This window comes from Hoplias malabaricus, chromosome 12, assembly GCF_029633855.1.
Source record: "Hoplias malabaricus isolate fHopMal1 chromosome 12, fHopMal1.hap1, whole genome shotgun sequence".
NCBI classification, from domain to species: Eukaryota; Metazoa; Chordata; class Actinopteri; order Characiformes; family Erythrinidae; genus Hoplias; species Hoplias malabaricus.
In genome coordinates, this window is record NC_089811.1 from 49128 (window position 1) to 65857 (window position 16730).

The window sequence follows — 16730 nt, forward strand, 5'->3', positions numbered from 1 at the left end:
ATTCTTCCTTCAGCACACGCCTCTCTCAGCTTCGCTGTCACTTCGCAACAACCTGTCCGTTAGGTGTTCCTCGCTCCCCACGCTCTCCAACGTTACGAGACTCTTTCTGTCTGTCACTCTGTCGTTCAGCACGTTTTATTTGTCATTGTTCCTTTTTCATTTTTGTTTGTTTCCAAATTGCAGGCTGCGGCCGCTCTAACAGTTCGCAATGAGACGATGTAAATTATTTGCGGCTGTAATCTCGTAACAGCGAGGGACCACTCATAATTACACACCAAACTTTTCACAATTACAGCTTTAGATTACATCAGCGGAGCCGCCCCGGAGAGAGCGAGATTACTTCTCCCGCATCCGTTTACGCCTTCGTTTTCCCAAAAACAAAACACAAACATTCCTGATAAACTCCAGGAGAGTCAGGAAATATCCTCCTTAACTTCTTCTGAAGTGACTTTCAGACGTGGAACAGTCGTGTTCTGCAGGTGAAGGACAGGTCAGCAACACCTTCACTTCTATTCAAACTGTTATATTCATTCATTCATTCATTCATTCATTCATCTTTTGTACCCAGAGCTTACCCAGATTCACTGGGTGCAAGGCACTCACATATTTACAGCTCTTTACACAGTGACTTTACACTCTCAGTCACACACTCACACCTGTAAAGAGTTTCACTCAGTCACCCGGAGGAAACCCACATGGACACAAAGAGAACACACCACACTCCACACAGCCAGTGACCCGAGGAGAGGACCCACCCAGGAACCGAGCCCTGCTTACCCCGCCCTTATGACCGCTCCCTTATGACCCCACCCAGCCGACATTGCACTGCCGACCCCACCCTGCTGACCTCGCCCTGATGACCTTGCTCTGCAGGGACAGGGGACAGTGGTGTCCAGTGCATGTCCTTCATGGAGAAACACATTTTAAATAATGTTCAGTGCAGCGTCTGTCCTCTGACGGAGACTGAAATGTTTCTGGACGCCAGACAGAGACGCATTTTTGATATGAACTGATTTGATGGAGAGGATTTCTGAAGATTGTCTGTGTGTGTGTAAGTGTGTGAGTGTGTTTGCGTGTCTGTGTATGTTAGTGTTAGTGTGTGTGTGTGTGTGTGTGTGTGTCAGATCAATTTGACAGAAGTAACATTTGCAAATATCTATTCATTCAAGAAGAGAAAACCACATATTTCACTGGTCTTAGTACAGAGTGAGACAACTGTCCTCTCCTCTCCTCTCCTCTCCTCCTGTCCTCCTCTCCTCCTACTGTCCCTCTCCCTCTCCTCTCCTCTCCTCTCCTCCTACTGTCCCTCTCCTCTCCTCTCCTCTCCTCCTACTGTCTCTCTCCTTCTCCTCTCCTCTCCTCTCCTCTCTTCTCCTCCTACTGTCCCTCTCCCTCTCCTCTCCTCTCCTCTCCTCTCCTCCTACTGTCCCTCTCCCTCTCCTCTCCTCTCCTCTCCTCCTACTGTCCCTCTCCCTCTCCTCTCCTCTCCTCTCCTCTCCTCCTACTGTCCCTCTCCCTCTCCTCTCCTCTCCTCCTACTGTCCCTCTCCCTCTCCTCTCCTCTCCTCCTACTGTCCCTCTCCCTCTCCTCTCCTCTCCTCTCCTCTCCTCTCCTCCTACTGTCCCTCTCCCTCTCCTCTCCTCTCCTCCTACTGTCTCTCTCCTTCTCCTCTCCTCTCCTCTCCTCTCTTCTCCTCCTACTGTCCCTCTCCCTCTCCTCTCCTCTCCTCCTACTGTCCCTCTCCCTCTCCTCTCCTCTCCTCCTACTGTCCCTCTCCCTCTCCTCTCCTCTCCTCTCCTCTCCTCTCCTCCTACTGTCCCTCTCCCTCTCCTCTCCTCTCCTCCTACTGTCTCTCTCCTTCTCCTCTCCTCTCCTCTCCTCTCCTCCTACTGTCCCTCTCCCTCTCCTCTCCTCTCCTCTCCTCCTACTGTCCCTCTCCCTCTCCTCTCCTCTCCTCTCCTCTCCTCCTACTGTCCCTCTCCCTCTCCTCTCCTCTCCTCCTACTGTCCCTCTCCCTCTCCTCTCCTCTCCTCCTACTGTCCCTCTCCCTCTCCTCTCCTCTCCTCTCCTCTCCTCTCCTCCTACTGTCCCTCTCCCTCTCCTCTCCTCTCCTCCTACTGTCTCTCTCCTTCTCCTCTCCTCTCCTCTCCTCTCTTCTCCTCCTACTGTCCCTCTCCCTCTCCTCTCCTCTCCTCTCCTCTCCTCCTACTGTCCCTCTCCCTCTCCTCTCCTCTCCTCTCCTCCTACTGTCCCTCTCCCTCTCCTCTCCTCTCCTCTCCTCTCCTCTCCTCCTACTGTCCCTCTCCCTCTCCTCTCCTCTCCTCCTACTGTCTCTCTCCTTCTCCTCTCCTCTCCTCTCCTCTCTTCTCCTCCTACTGTCCCTCTCCCTATCCTCTCCTCTCCTCTCCTCTCCTCCTACTGTCCCTCTCCCTCTCCTCTCCTCTCCTCTCCTCTCCTCCTACTGTCCCTCTCCCGCTCCCTCTCCTCTCCTCTCCTCTCCTCTCCAATCCTCTCCTCTCCTCTCCTCTCTTCTCCTCCTACTGTCCCTCTCCCTCTCCTCTCCTCTCCTCTCCTCCTACTGTCTCTCTCCTTCTCCTCTCCTCTCCTCTCCTCTCCTCTCTTCTCCTCCTACTGTCCCTCTCCCTCTCCCTCTCCTCTCCTCTCCTCTCCTCCTACTGTCCCTCTCCTCTCCTCTCCTCTCCTCTCCTCCTACTGTCCCTCGTCTCTCCTCTCCTCTCCTCCTACTGTCCCTCTCCTCTCCTCTCCTCTCCTCCTACTGTCCCTCTCCCTCTCCTCTCCTCTCCTCTCCTCCTACTGTCCCTCTCCCTCTCCTCTCCTCCTACTGGCCCTCTCCCTCTCCTCTCCTCTCCTCTCCCTCCCCTCTCTTCTCTCCTCCTTTCCTCCCATCCTCCTGTCCCCCTCCTCCTCCTGGTGTTGCTGATGCGAGTGTCTGTATGTATGTCTGTGTGTGTCTGTGTGTGTGTGTATGTGTATGTGTCGCTCTGACGGTAACGGTGTTATTAAACTGAAGGAGTTTTAAAGCGAGTGTAAACTGCAGATTTCCGACAGTGTCCTGTAGAGAGCGGCTGCAGTTCTGCTGTGTGTTAATCAGAGTTTATCAGCAGCAGATGGGACGTGTTTGGAGAAGTGTACGACTCCAGCCTCGAGGGACAACACAGACTTTAGTTTAGTTTAATCTCTGAGACTCTGTCCTCAGCCAAACAGCAGATTATTACAGTTACATTCCACTCCCTCATTTAATTTAACTCTGAAAAACACTGTTTTATATCGTCAACTAACAGAAAGATCTCTGGGTCCTGTGTGGATCCTCTCCTCAGATCACTGTCTGTGAGGAGTGTGGTGTGTTCTCTCTGTGTCTGCGTGGGTTTCCTCCGGGTGACTGTCTGTGAGGAGTGTGGTGTGTTCTCCCTGTGTCTGCGTGGGTTTCCTCCGGGTGACTGTCTGTGAGGAGTGTGGTGTGTTCTCCCTGTGTCTGCGTGGGTTTCCTCCGGGTGACTGTCTGTGAGGAGTGTGGTGTGTTCTCTCTGTGTCTGCGTGGGTTTCCTCCGGGTGACTGTCTATGAGGAGTGTGGTGTGTTCTCTCTGTGTCTGCTTGGGTTTCCTCCGGGTGACTGTCTGTGAGGAGTGTGGTGTGTTCTCCCTGTTTCTGCGTGGGTTTCCTCCGGGTGACTGTCTGTGAGGAGTTGGTGTGTTCTCTCTGTGTCTGCGTGGGTTTCCTCCGGGTGACTGTCTGTGAGGAGTGTGGTGTGTTCTCTCTGTGTCTGCGTGGGTTTCCTCCGGGTGACTGTCTGTGAGGAGTTGGTGTGTTCTCACTCACACACACACACACACACACACACACACACACACACAGTGAGTGACTGGGTGAGTGAGTGTGTGAGTGACTGGGTGAGTGTGTGAGTGAGTTACTGGGTGAGTGTGTGAGTGACTGGGTGAGTGAGTGAGTGTGTGAGTGACTGGGTGAGTTACCTGCTCAGGATGAAGTGCTGAATCCACAGAAGATGAACTGATGAATGAAAAAGGAAAACGACACACTCCAGCTGAAAGCGGATGACTCTTGAAAACCTCAAACTGCAACAGTAAACAGAACAAACAAATAAACCCCAGAATAAACACGCTGCACCTTTAAAGCCCCTGAAGTGAAGTGTGTGTTAATGCCCCTCGACTGCAGCCGCAGCGGAGAACCAGGAGCTGATGGAATTTGAATGTAGTGTGTGGACAGCTACACATGAGCATTAGCATTAGCATTAGCATCCATGCAGATTTCCTCAAAATCTGCCATGACAGTTGGGGCACACACATACACACACACACACACACACACACACACACACACAAATGAATATTAATGATCCATTTACATACTGTCATTTCAGACCCACACACACATACACACAGCCATCCTTAACATAAAACCTCATATCTCCAAGATTATTATTGTCCAGGGGAGGGGGAAATTAAAAGCAATGTTCATGAATGTAATAAAAGAAAAAAACCTTTTTCTGGATGTTTTTAGACCCAAAACATTCAAAATCAGACAATAGCATAATACACTCTCTTCTTACTCACACACACCGCTCCACCTTAAAAGATACAGTCACTTCTTACTCACACACACCGCTCCACCTTAAAAGATACAGTCACTTCTTACTCACACACACCGCTCCACCTTAAAAGATACAGTCACTTCTTACTCACACACACCGCTCCACCTTAAAAGATACAGTCACTTCTTACTCACACACACCGCTCCACCTTAAAAGATACAGTCACTTCTTACTCACACACACCGCTCCACCTTAAAAGATACAGTCCCTTCTTACTCACACACACCGCTCCACCTTAAAAGATACAGTCACTTCTTACTCACACACACCGCTCCACCTTAAAAGATACAGTCACTTCTTACTCACACACACCGCTCCACCTTAAAAGATACAGTCACTTCTTACTCACACACACCGCTCCACCTTAAAAGATACAGTCACTTCTTACTCACACACACCGCTCCACCTTAAAAGATACAGTCACTTCTTACTCACACACACCGCTCCACCTTAAAAGATACAGTCACTTCTTACTCACACACACCACTCCACCTTAAAAGATACAGTCACTTCTTACTCACACACACCGCTCCACCTTAAAAGATACAGTCACTTCTTACTCACACACACCGCTCCACCTTAAAAGATACAGTCACTTCTTACTCACACACACCGCTCCACCTTAAAAGATACAGTCACTTCTTACTCACACACACCGCTCCACCTTAAAAGATACAGTCACTTCTTACTCACACACACCACTCCACCTTAAAAGATACAGTCACTTCTTACTCACACACACCGCTCCACCTTAAAAGATACAGTCACTTCTTACTCACACACACCGCTCCACCTTAAAAGATACAGTCACTTCTTACTCACACACACCGCTCCACCTTAAAAGATACAGTCACTTCTTACTCACACACACCGCTCCACCTTAAAAGATACAGTCACTTCTTACTCACACACACCGCTCCACCTTAAAAGATACAGTCACTTCTTACTCACACACACCGCTCCACCTTAAAAGATACAGTCCCTTCTTACTCACACACACCGCTCCACCTTAAAAGATACAGTCACTTCTTACTCACACACACCGCTCCACCTTAAAAGATACAGTCACTTCTTACTCACACACACCGCTCCACCTTAAAAGATACAGTCACTTCTTACTCACACACACCGCTCCACCTTAAAAGATACAGTCACTTCTTACTCACACACACCGCTCCACCTTAAAAGATACAGTCACTTCTTACTCACACACACCGCTCCACCTTAAAAGATACAGTCACTTCTTACTCACACACACCACTCCACCTTAAAACATTTAAGGTGGAATGGAAAATTATATTAAAACCACCAGAAAAATCCTGCTCCACATTTAAAGATAGTATAGACCAGGGGTCAGGAACAGACTCTGTCCGATCCGGACCTGGACCGGATAAACCATTAAGATGATAAACTGATAAACCATTAAGAGCTGTTTAATGTTGAACAGAGTGTGTGTTTGAAGTGGTGTGACTCTTCTAGTCGTTACGGTGCAGGTTTAGCGCTCCAGGAAACTCACAGACCAATCACATGTGTTTCTGCATATCACATGTGAGGCTCCTCAGCCAATCAGATTTGTGCATTATGATGAGGCCAGTAAAAACTAAGGGAAGGATTGTTTTTACAAATAAAGTCCCGCCCTTCAGCTATAGCAGCCAATCAGATCACTGCTTATGGAAAAGCTATAAAGTCAACTGTAACTACAGTAGTCATTAGGGACATTATGCCTTTTTTTCAAAATATTTTGTAAATTTTACTTGAAATGAAAATAGGACATTTTATTGTAGGAGTAATAGGAGTATTTGTCATTTATATTTATTAATAAATCTTGTTGAAATATATTGAAATGGAATTGAAAGTGATTTTATGTTCGGTTGTTAATGATGCTATAACTACAAGGCTGTTTTAATGCACAGGGCACTGTTATACATTTTGTTCTGGACCTTGGTTTGGGGACATTTTCTGTGGCTGGACCTTAATAATTAAGTTAATTAGTTTTAATTAATCACCCCTGGTATAGAACATTAAATTAAAAGCATCAAAAGGCTTCACTATTTAAGGTGGAATGGAAAATTAGTATGGACTCACCAGAAGGTACCTGCTGGGCCTTTTAAAGAGGAACAGAAGTTTAGATAGAGCTTCCAAAATAAATCTGCTGAACAGTTTGAGGTGGAACACAAAATTAAACCCAAGGACGGAGAAGAAAAGAAAGCTTTATTTTGGAAAAGTAACACAGAGCCTCACAGTGTTGATGCAAAGATGTAAACATTAATCCAAACACATCCCAACTGCCCTCTAACTTTTAATTTCTATTTTTTTCTGAGATGAAGTCCAGCAGAATAACGTGACCTTTTCTGGGCTATTGTTTTTCATAGAGACTCAGCGAAGCAGGCGAAAGATATAAAAAATAATAATGAATTCTCATGTGAGCGTCCTCCTGCTGTTGGGTCACATCATGTGAAGGGAAGGGTTTCAGCTCCTGATTGTGGCGAGGAGGTGGAGGCGTGAGGAATTTGAATAATTGTGCATAAGTATCAGGAAGTCACAAATATTCCTCCATATGTCTGGAAATTTTCCGCCTAATTAAATCATGAATATGCATGAGTGTGCCCGGAGACGTCTTTCAACACATTTTTGTTTGCAAGAACTTTTATTTTAGAGGAAACTAAAAGAGGTGTTTTTTTCCCCTTAAAGACTTTGTGAACTCTGTTGTGGATTAATTGCATTTATTGATGATATTTATATTTATTTATTTTCTACTCATTGTTCAGTGATGATTAACTTCGCACAATAACTTAGTTTCCGCAAATCATCACATGTCAACACTCTGTTCATCAGACTCAACACGTTCAGAGGAGAACACTAACCTCTGTTCATCAGACTCAACACGCTCAGAGGAGAACACTAACCTCTGTTCATCAGACTCAACACGCTCAGAGGAGAACACTAACCTCTGTTCATCAGACTCAACACGCTCGGAGGAGAATGCTAACCTCTGTTCATCAGACTCAACACGCTCAGAGGAGAACACTAACCTCTGTTCATCAGACTCAACACGCTCAGAGGAGAACACTAACCTCTGTTCATCAGACTCAACACGCTCAGAGGAGAACACTAACCTCTGTTCATCAGACTCAACACGCTCGGAGGAGAATGCTAACCTCTGTTCATCAGACTCAACACGCTCAGAGGAGAACACTAACCTCTGTTCATCAGACTCAACACGCTCAGAGGAGAACACTAACCTCTGTTCATCAGACTCAACACGCTCGGAGGAGAACGCTAACCTTTGTTCATCAGACTCAACACGCTCGGAGGAGAACGCTAACCTCTGTTCATCAGACTCAACACGCTCAGAGGAGAACACTAACCTCTGTTCATCAGACTCAACACGCTCAGAGGAGAACACTAACCTCTGTTCATCAGACTCAACACGCTCGGAGGAGAACGCTAACCTTTGTTCATCAGACTCAACACGCTCAGAGGAGAACACTAACCTCTGTTCATCAGACTCAACACACTCGGAGGAGAACACTAACCTCTGTTCATCAGACTCAACACGCTCAGAGGAGAACACTAATCTCTGTTCATCAGACTCAACACGCTCAGAGGAGAATGCTAACCTCTGTTCATCAGACTCAACACACTCAGAGGAGAACGCTAACCTCTGTTCATCAGACTCAACACGCTCAGAGGAGAACGCTAACCTCTGTTCATCAGACTCAACACGCTCAGAGGAGAACGCTAACCTCTGTTCATCAGACTCAACACGCTCAGAGGAGAACAATAACCTCTGTTCATCAGACTCAACACGCTCAGAGGAGAACGCTAACCTCTGTTCATCAGACTCAACACGCTCAGAGGAGAACGCTAACCTCTGTTCATCAGACTCAACACGCTCAGAGGAGAACGCTAACCTCTGTTCATCAGACTCAACACGCTCGGAGGAGAACGCTAACCTCTGTTCATCAGACTCAACACGCTCGGAGGAGAACACTAACCTCTGTTCATCAGACTCAACACGCTCGGAGGAAAACACTAACATCTGTTCATCAGACTCAACACGCTCGGAGGAGTGTGTTGTTTAAGGTTGAATGGACAGTTAGAATAAAAGTGCAAGAAGGCACTGCAATTCTTGAATTAAAGTTATGGTGCCAGGACGTATCTGCTGAACTATTTAAGGTGGAATGGAAAAAGGAAGAGCCAGAATTTCAGCGCTGTATGGTGCCCGTGTTTCTCGGTGGCTCTGGGAAATTATAGCATCAGCAGGGATTAACTCTTGATGTGCTGATAACAGAGGCTAAGATTAGGGTTCATTATTACTTTGTGCTTCTCAACAGGTACGAACTGTGTGTTCAATGTCAGACAAGAACTCTGTGTGTGTCTCTGTGTGTGTGTGTGTGTGTGTGTGTGTGTGTGGCTCTGTGGTGAATCTCTGCATGTTGTCGTTGATGGTGTCACTATGAAAAACTTCACACTGTGTCTCTCTTTGACCTAAACACGCACACATTACACACACAAGACACACACAGAGTATACACTCTCACACACACACACTGCACTCCCCCTCAGCAAGACACACTCAGCTCATAAATCACACTCGTTGACCTCTGGATACAGATTGTATTGAAAATATTCAAAGCTAAAGTTAAAGCAGCCGGAGATGGACAAAGTGGACGATGCTGGGGACCGCCGAGTTTTCTTGAATGCTAACGAGTTACTACTTAACGAGGGTCGGAATTACTCAGAGAATAGCGTTAATTAAGCCTTTGTAGGTCATTTAGTTGAGATAAGTAACATACACTGTTATTCATTAGTGTAATTTAGCAGAGTTAGTAATGAGTGGGGTTATGGTCAACGCACAGAACACTGACTTGGGGGTCTTGTTTCACAGTGTGTGGGTTGGAGGGCTCCAGATTCACAGATTAATGTGAGTATAAACTGAATGAGATTTCTATATAATGTCCTTTTGATATATTTTCCTATTAATGAAAAAAAGCTCCTAGTTTCCACTTAAAAATAATCAGAACACGTAAATTACTGAAAATATTTTGTGTGTGTGTTTGATATAAAAATATCAGTGATCCGCTGGGTATATGTGTGTGTGTGTGTGTGTGTGTGTGATGTTATTAAGGCCGTGGATGTGTGCGTGTGCGTGTGCGAGCGCGTGTGATGCTATTAAAGCCGTGGACATGTGGTCAGCTGTGATACGGAGCATATGTTTGTGTCACACAACAGTGGCCTGAGTAAACAAGGGCGAGTTCTCCTTCTCTGTCGCTTCCTTTCAGCAGATAAACAGAACCGCTGACTTCAAAAAGACCCGCGCCCAACGGGGCTTATTCATAATGCATTTTTAAAAATGTCCAGAGATTAGGACTGAGTGAAGGCCGCTGCTCTTTCTCCTGGTGAGGGGAAAGTCACAGATACGGAGACTTCACAGGCTTTTCTCCGAGAAAAGAAAGTGCCACACACTCGCTCTGATTCACTGAGTAAAGCTCAGGGATGTGGACACTGAATAATAATAATAATAATAATAATAATAATAATAATAATAATAATAATATATTCAGCCAATGATAACCACAATGACCATTAATTAAATGAGCCACGTGTTCTAAAAGTTAATTATTTGACAAACACAGTTTAATATCTGTTTTAAATTGTGTTACAGAGGGGACATAAGATGAAGAATTCCCATGTTCCCATTAAAGTGTGGAGCCCACCAACCCACACACTGTGAAACAAGACCCCAGTCAGTGTTCTGTGCGCTGCCTGAGTCAGAAACACAGGATAAAACGAGTCGCTCAGATTCTGCTCCGCTTCTGACGTCAAGTGCAGAGACTTTAGAATGGCCCCGCCCCCTCGTCTGAGTCTGTCCAATCACAGCGCTGGACCCGTGTTTATGTGAGAGCTCAAAGACGAGGTTAAACTCAGCAAAACAGACACAACGAGCGCGGAGAAATAAGAGCACTGAGTAAAAACGGAGAAGAAAGAGAACAGAGTGAAAACGGCTAAAAACCAGAGCTTCTGCTCCTCGCTCCTCACTGCTGTGCGCTCGGGGTCGGGGTGAACAGCGAGCGGCTCATTATCATTTAAAGGAACAGGTGCTGAAAGCGGGCGTTCTGAACAGGGGCTGATTACACAGGGGGAGAACACTGCTGTGGGGCTCGTGGGGTTTGGAGCAAAGCAGGTCACAGACGTTTCAACAGGACTGTGTTCCTCTGTGGAGACGATGTGTTTGTGAGTTCTTTCAGGAACACACTGCTGATTAATTCTCTTCCGTTCAGAAGTAATGCTGGATGACAAAACCTTCTGATCTTTCAGTGGGGGGTTTTTAAAAGTGATCTTTCCCATGTCTGTCTCTTGGCCTGCTTTCTGTGGAACTGTCTCATCATAAAAAAGAGCAGAGATCATCAAATTATGCCCGAATACAAAAGGAAAACACCAGGGCTTTGTGCTGACGGCGACGGTTTGGAAGTGTTAAGATGTCTGCGTGCAGGTAGCCTTCAAACGGAGTGTCGCCGGATGAGAAATCAGGAGGTTCTCCCGCTGTGACGGCGGCCGGGTTGGAGCGAGCTCTGAAGGCTGATTGGCGTCAGTGTAAATGCTCATTGTCCTGGAGGAGAGCAATAGAGGGGAGCGCTGCTGAGATCTGACAGTCTTTCCCCCGCAGTAACACACAGCTGATAATCTGCTGATTACTCCTCCCGCCAAATAGCACTCGTCAGTCTGCAGCGAGCTGACAGCTCTCGCACGCTTCCCCTGGAAAATGTGTCTTCATTAAAGCAGAATCACTGGCCCAGGCCACCAGCACAATGAATTGTGGCGTTCCCATATTGGATGTCGTTTTTAATCACGGCTCTCCATCCCGTTTGACTGAAGAGGAGCATCCATCACCCGCCGAGAAAATGAGGGGGGAGGGGGGAGGGGGACGGCCGTGTTGTTGTGGAATGAACAGATTCTGCATCTGGAGGGCAAACTGAACAGAACGGGCTCTACCTGGAGGACACACACACACACACACTGATTTTATCCATCACAATGCACAATAACCCACTGCCATATTACCTGTACCACAGTTACTATGGTTACAATTCATCTTTCCTATTTGTTACATTGTACTCATTACCATGGTTACCATATACTTATGGCCAGGGCAACATGAGGGCAGTTGTCGCCATAGATACACTTAGCACAAAATCATGGCAAAAATAGACTTCAGTCAACAATCCATGGTTGCAGGATGCTGGTTACCATGGATATGCTACACTCATTACCATGGTAACAACAGAGTGTTATATGATGTACACACAATCATGGTTTTGATAAACTACACCACTACCTATTGTGGCAGGACGCTGGTTACCATGGATATGCTACTTCCATTTCCATGGTTACCATATACTTATGATCATGGTTAATTAAGGACAGTAGTTAACATGGATATGCTACACAAATTGTCATGATTGCAATATACTAATAATCTGCTTTATATGATGACAATCATTACCATGGATACGCTATACACACACTAGATACAACTCAGGATTACATAGCACTCTAATTGTAGATACACTTAACTAGTAACTATGGTTACAATACAGCGTTATGTGACACTCGATACCATGGATACGCTACGCTCATAGTCATGGTTACACATGGTCATAGGTGTATTATAACCATGAACAATATTTATCATACGCTTTGATACCCATATAATTATACTGTACTTGTTGCCATGGATACTCAACACCCATTACCATTGTCTGTGGTCAAACTGCATTCATTTTCAGACTAATTTAAATGGACAGACTCCACATGAAACCCAGTTATGCTACACATATGTCCAGGTTACAATATTCTACACAAATAAGCATCATATTTAAGACCACTGGTTACCATGGTTATGACATACGACTTATAACTACAATCCTCTCCAGTGAAATGATACACCTATCTCTGATATATAATGAATTAATCTCGTAACATTATTTCCGTGATTGATCTGCCTTTCCGAGACGTGGCTGCAGTTGCAGTGAAGTTTCAGTGAAGTGCGAGACTCTGCGGTTAGCCTGTGTTTTGTAGTGGTTTTTGATGGAGATGGAGTCTGACCGGAGCCGTGTGCTGTTTCCGAGGAGCAGAGAGGACTCTGAGGAATAAAGAGCTCATTAGCGTCGCTGTGCCGGCCGTTTTATCTCCGCTCTCGGCTCGTGAGCCGAGGAAAGTTTGCTGCTTTTCCGAGTCGAGGCGGTGTCTCCGGCCTTTGATCTCGATGCTGGGTTCGAGTTGAGACTTCTTTCCAAACACTGCGTCACCAAGGCTGATGTTACTCAACTGAAGATCGGGGTAAAGATGAAGTGTGGCCCACCTCAGAAAAGCTCCTTCACTTTAATTAATGGTGGGTGGCTGCTCTGACACTTCCAAAACCACCAACTTTTCTCTCTCTTTGCTTTCCTGCTGTTTTGTGACATGAAAGCGCTGCTAAGTTTGAAACTCCTGACTCTCCAGACTCCTCAGAGCTCAGGGAAGTCCCAGACGAGAGACCGCTCTCATTTCCACTCTCTGTCTTTAGGAGAGAAAGAAAGAGAGAGAGGGATGGAGAAGTATTGATCATCTGCATGCTGTTAGCACAATGAGCTGAAGCTCCCTGATGTTAAATCTCAGAAGCTCACAGTCATCCTCAGCTATGAGAGAAACATACAGTATTTTATCATTAAATATTTCCTCTCGCATTTTTCAGTCCTTTTGTTCTGGACGATGAGATCATATTTTCCTGTTTTTTGTTTTCTTTGTTTTGTTTTGTTTTGTTTCTTTGTTTGTTTTTTTGTTGTTCTTAAATATGTCATTTTCTACAGCACACAGAACAAAGGACAACAACAGACAAACATAATATCAAGAACACGACAGACAGAGCAGCACACGTAGTGTCGATAACCGCATGTAGCCAACCAACAAGTAGCACAGAGCAGCAGAAATCAGGTTCTCTCAGTCTGGAGGTGAGGTACACAACAGCAGTGGGTGCAGGGTTCCTGCTCTACCCAAATCTCCATGCGTTTTTCCACTCCTCCAGCAGGTGAATCAGGTCCTGGTTCTGGAAGCGGGTTCTTGTTTAGTGGCTGTTCTCTCGTGGTTCAGAGCGAGTCGAGTAGGGACTAAACCGTGGCGTGTAAACCTTGCAGAGCGCTGATCGTCCAGAGAGAGTCGTCACTCTACGCCACGCAACGCAGACGACCAGCACCAACTCTCCATCTGTAAAATCTCCAGCTGCAGCAGAGATCACGTTTGTTTTTATCCGACTCACGACGGCAGCTCGTAAAATGACGCCGTGGTCTTTTGAAGAGGTTCAAACGCTCCTTGGATCGGTGGCCGACGAAAGAATCCAGCGAGAGCTGGACGCTGCAACAAGGAAGGAACAAACTCTACTGATCTGTCTGAACTGATGACGGAGCTGTGTTCAGTCCCCAACAACAACAACACGCCAATACACCATGAGTAAACACCGCTTAACGTTACCACCGCCGTTGTTGTGGTAGAGCTCAGCAGAGACCAGTAGAGACCAATTGAGACCAGTAGAGTCCAGTACAGTAGGGACCATGCAGCAATGATTTTCCACATGTGCTGATCCTGTAAATGTCCCATTCAACCACATCCCAAAGCTGTTCTACTGGATTCAGGTTAGACCACCATCATGACTGTGTAGGCCACTGAGGAACCCAGAACTCATGAAGCCTGTTTGAGACCACGCTTACTTGGTGACATGGTGCATCACCAGCTGGAAGTAGCTGTTAGAAGATGATGAGTTGTGGTCAGGGAGGGAAGCCCGTGGTCAGCAGCAGTACTCTGTTTCTGAGATGCTCTCCTGCTCACCACAACTGAACTGAGTGGAGGCTACTTTCCACTGAGCTCTCTCATCTCTGAGGCGTTTCCCTCCGCAGAACTGTTTCTCACTGGACTTCACTGAGATCACAATCACTCACAATCACAGAGGTCTCATGTTCCCCCACTCATTTTATGATGGTTGATGTGAACATGGCCCAAAGCTGCTGACTGTATCCGTGTTATTTTGTGCACGTCCCTGCTGCTCCACGATTGGCTGATTAGGTAATTGCATGATGGAACAGGTGTACTGGGGTTCCTGATAAAATCATTGGTGAGGAAAGACATGAACATGAGCACAAAGGGTCTCAAGCCCCTCAGGCACTTGGTTGTGGAGCAGTGGGGTGATGTTTATAGGTTGGAAGGCATATTATGAATTAAATAATGTTTTATGGGCCATGGTAATTCTGTGTGTGTGTGTGTGGGGGGGGGGTTGTTGTGGTATGTTGTTTCAGTGGATGCTAATACATTAAAAGTTGTTGCTATGGTGGTAGCTACAGTATTTAAGGTGGTGGCCAAAATGTTCCAGGTGTTTACTAGGGCGTTGCTTTGGTATTTCAGGGGGTTGTTAGGGGAGTTGCTCTGGTATTTCAGGTGGTTGTTAGGGGAGTTGCTCTGGTATTTCAGGTGGTTGTTAGGGGAGTTGCTCTGGTATTTCAGGTGGTTGTTAGGGGAGTTGCTCTGGTATTTCAGGTGGTTGTTAGGGGAGTTGCTCTGGTATTTCAGGTGGTTGTTAGGGGAGTTGCTCTGGTATTTCAGGGGGTTGTTAGGGGAGTTGCTCTGGTATTTCAGATGGTTGTTAGGGGAGTTGCTCTGGTATTTCAGGTGGTTGTTAGGGGAGTTGCTCTGGTATTTTAGGTGGTTGTTAGGGGAGTTGCTCTGGTATTTCAGGGGGTTGTTAGGGGAGTTGCTCTGGTATTTCAGGGGGTTGTTAGGGGAGTTGCTCTGGTATTTCAGGGGGTTATTAGGGGAGTTGCTCTGGTATTTCAGGCAGTTGTTAGGGTGGTTGTTCTGGTATTTCAGGCAGTTGTTAGGGTGGTTGCTATGTTCCATTGCACATTGCAGACAGGTTGTAGGTATGAACAGAATGAGTCCCTCATGTTTAGTCATGTCCTCTGTGTTTATGTTTGTTACGAGACGACACTGCTGCCACATCTGGGTGCTCCATCTTTTTAATGAGTGCTGGATCCAGATGTTGTCCTCAGTGATGTGTGGACGCTGTTTGTCTTTAACAAAGGAGTCAGCTTCCAGCTCTTACCCATACATCACCACAGTGACAGACGCTAACCACCGCTCTCCTCAGGGACACGGGGTGCATTTTAAGGTGGAATTGCTGAGTTAACAAGACATGGGCATTATACACACGAGATGGCCACCAATGAGCCAAAACTTTAGGACCACCTGCTTCATTCTGCTGAACACACTGGGGCTGTATTACAGAAATATCCTAACTCTGAAATTGTAAACAAGCTTTTTCCTTCACTCCCACCACCCACAATTGTCCTGCCACTCATGGGAACTGAACCAATGACCTTTCAGCCCTAAGCCCTCTGCTCTAACCATTAGGAGTGCTGTATTTCTGCAGGCTGGAAAACCTCCAAATGGGAGGGGCATAACTCTCTATGGAGCCAAACAGTAACTGACTATTTTTTAGCGACTCTCTGTCTCTGGAAGTAAAAATCCTATTTGTTTTCTCCACAGACATTTTGAAAAATGCTTATGTACAGAGTTGTATGCTCTCAGCTGAACCAATCAGATCGCAGACATATCATGACTGTGTACAAATGAAATCGGAGACAAAACATAAAAAAAAGAACAAAAGTCAAATCCTCTGGGCACTTAATCTGTTTGATGTTGGAATCACTACATATCCCACAAAGCACTGCAAAGGGTTTCATCCAATCACAGATATTTAAAAAAAATGGACATCATCCTCTTTCTGTTTTGAAAATATCTCTGAGCTGACGACTATGCAAATTAGGGCTGCAACTAATGATTATTTTGATCATGGATTAATCTGTCGATTATTTTTTCGATTAATCGATTATTAATTGGATAAAAAGGAAGACAAGCCAAATGTGGTTTCCTGTCTGTTACTAGCATATTCAGGACACAATCAGTGAGAACAGCTGCTCGCTGTGGTGTGTAGAGCTTCTTCAAAACATAGTCAGCAATGCTGGGCTGTTTTTATCTGAGGTGTGAGAGAAAGTGTAGATATGGACATACACC

The 16730-nt window shown here is 46.1% G+C and overlaps 1 protein-coding gene across 1 annotated transcript in view; it reads right to left on the minus strand.

Annotated features, from left to right (window-relative positions):
* LOC136710925 (involucrin-like) overlaps positions 1-15554 on the minus strand; it is a 37734-nt gene extending 22180 nt beyond the window's left edge. Inside the window, exons 1-3 of the mRNA XM_066686835.1 lie at positions 15039-15554; positions 14697-14760; positions 14465-14582 (exon numbers count right to left, since the gene is read on the minus strand). Of these exons, the coding sequence (XP_066542932.1) occupies positions 14465-14582; positions 14697-14760; positions 15039-15554 (698 nt within the window). The remainder of the gene's footprint in view (positions 1-14464; positions 14583-14696; positions 14761-15038) is intronic.
* Positions 15555-16730: the final 1176 nt, after the last annotated feature.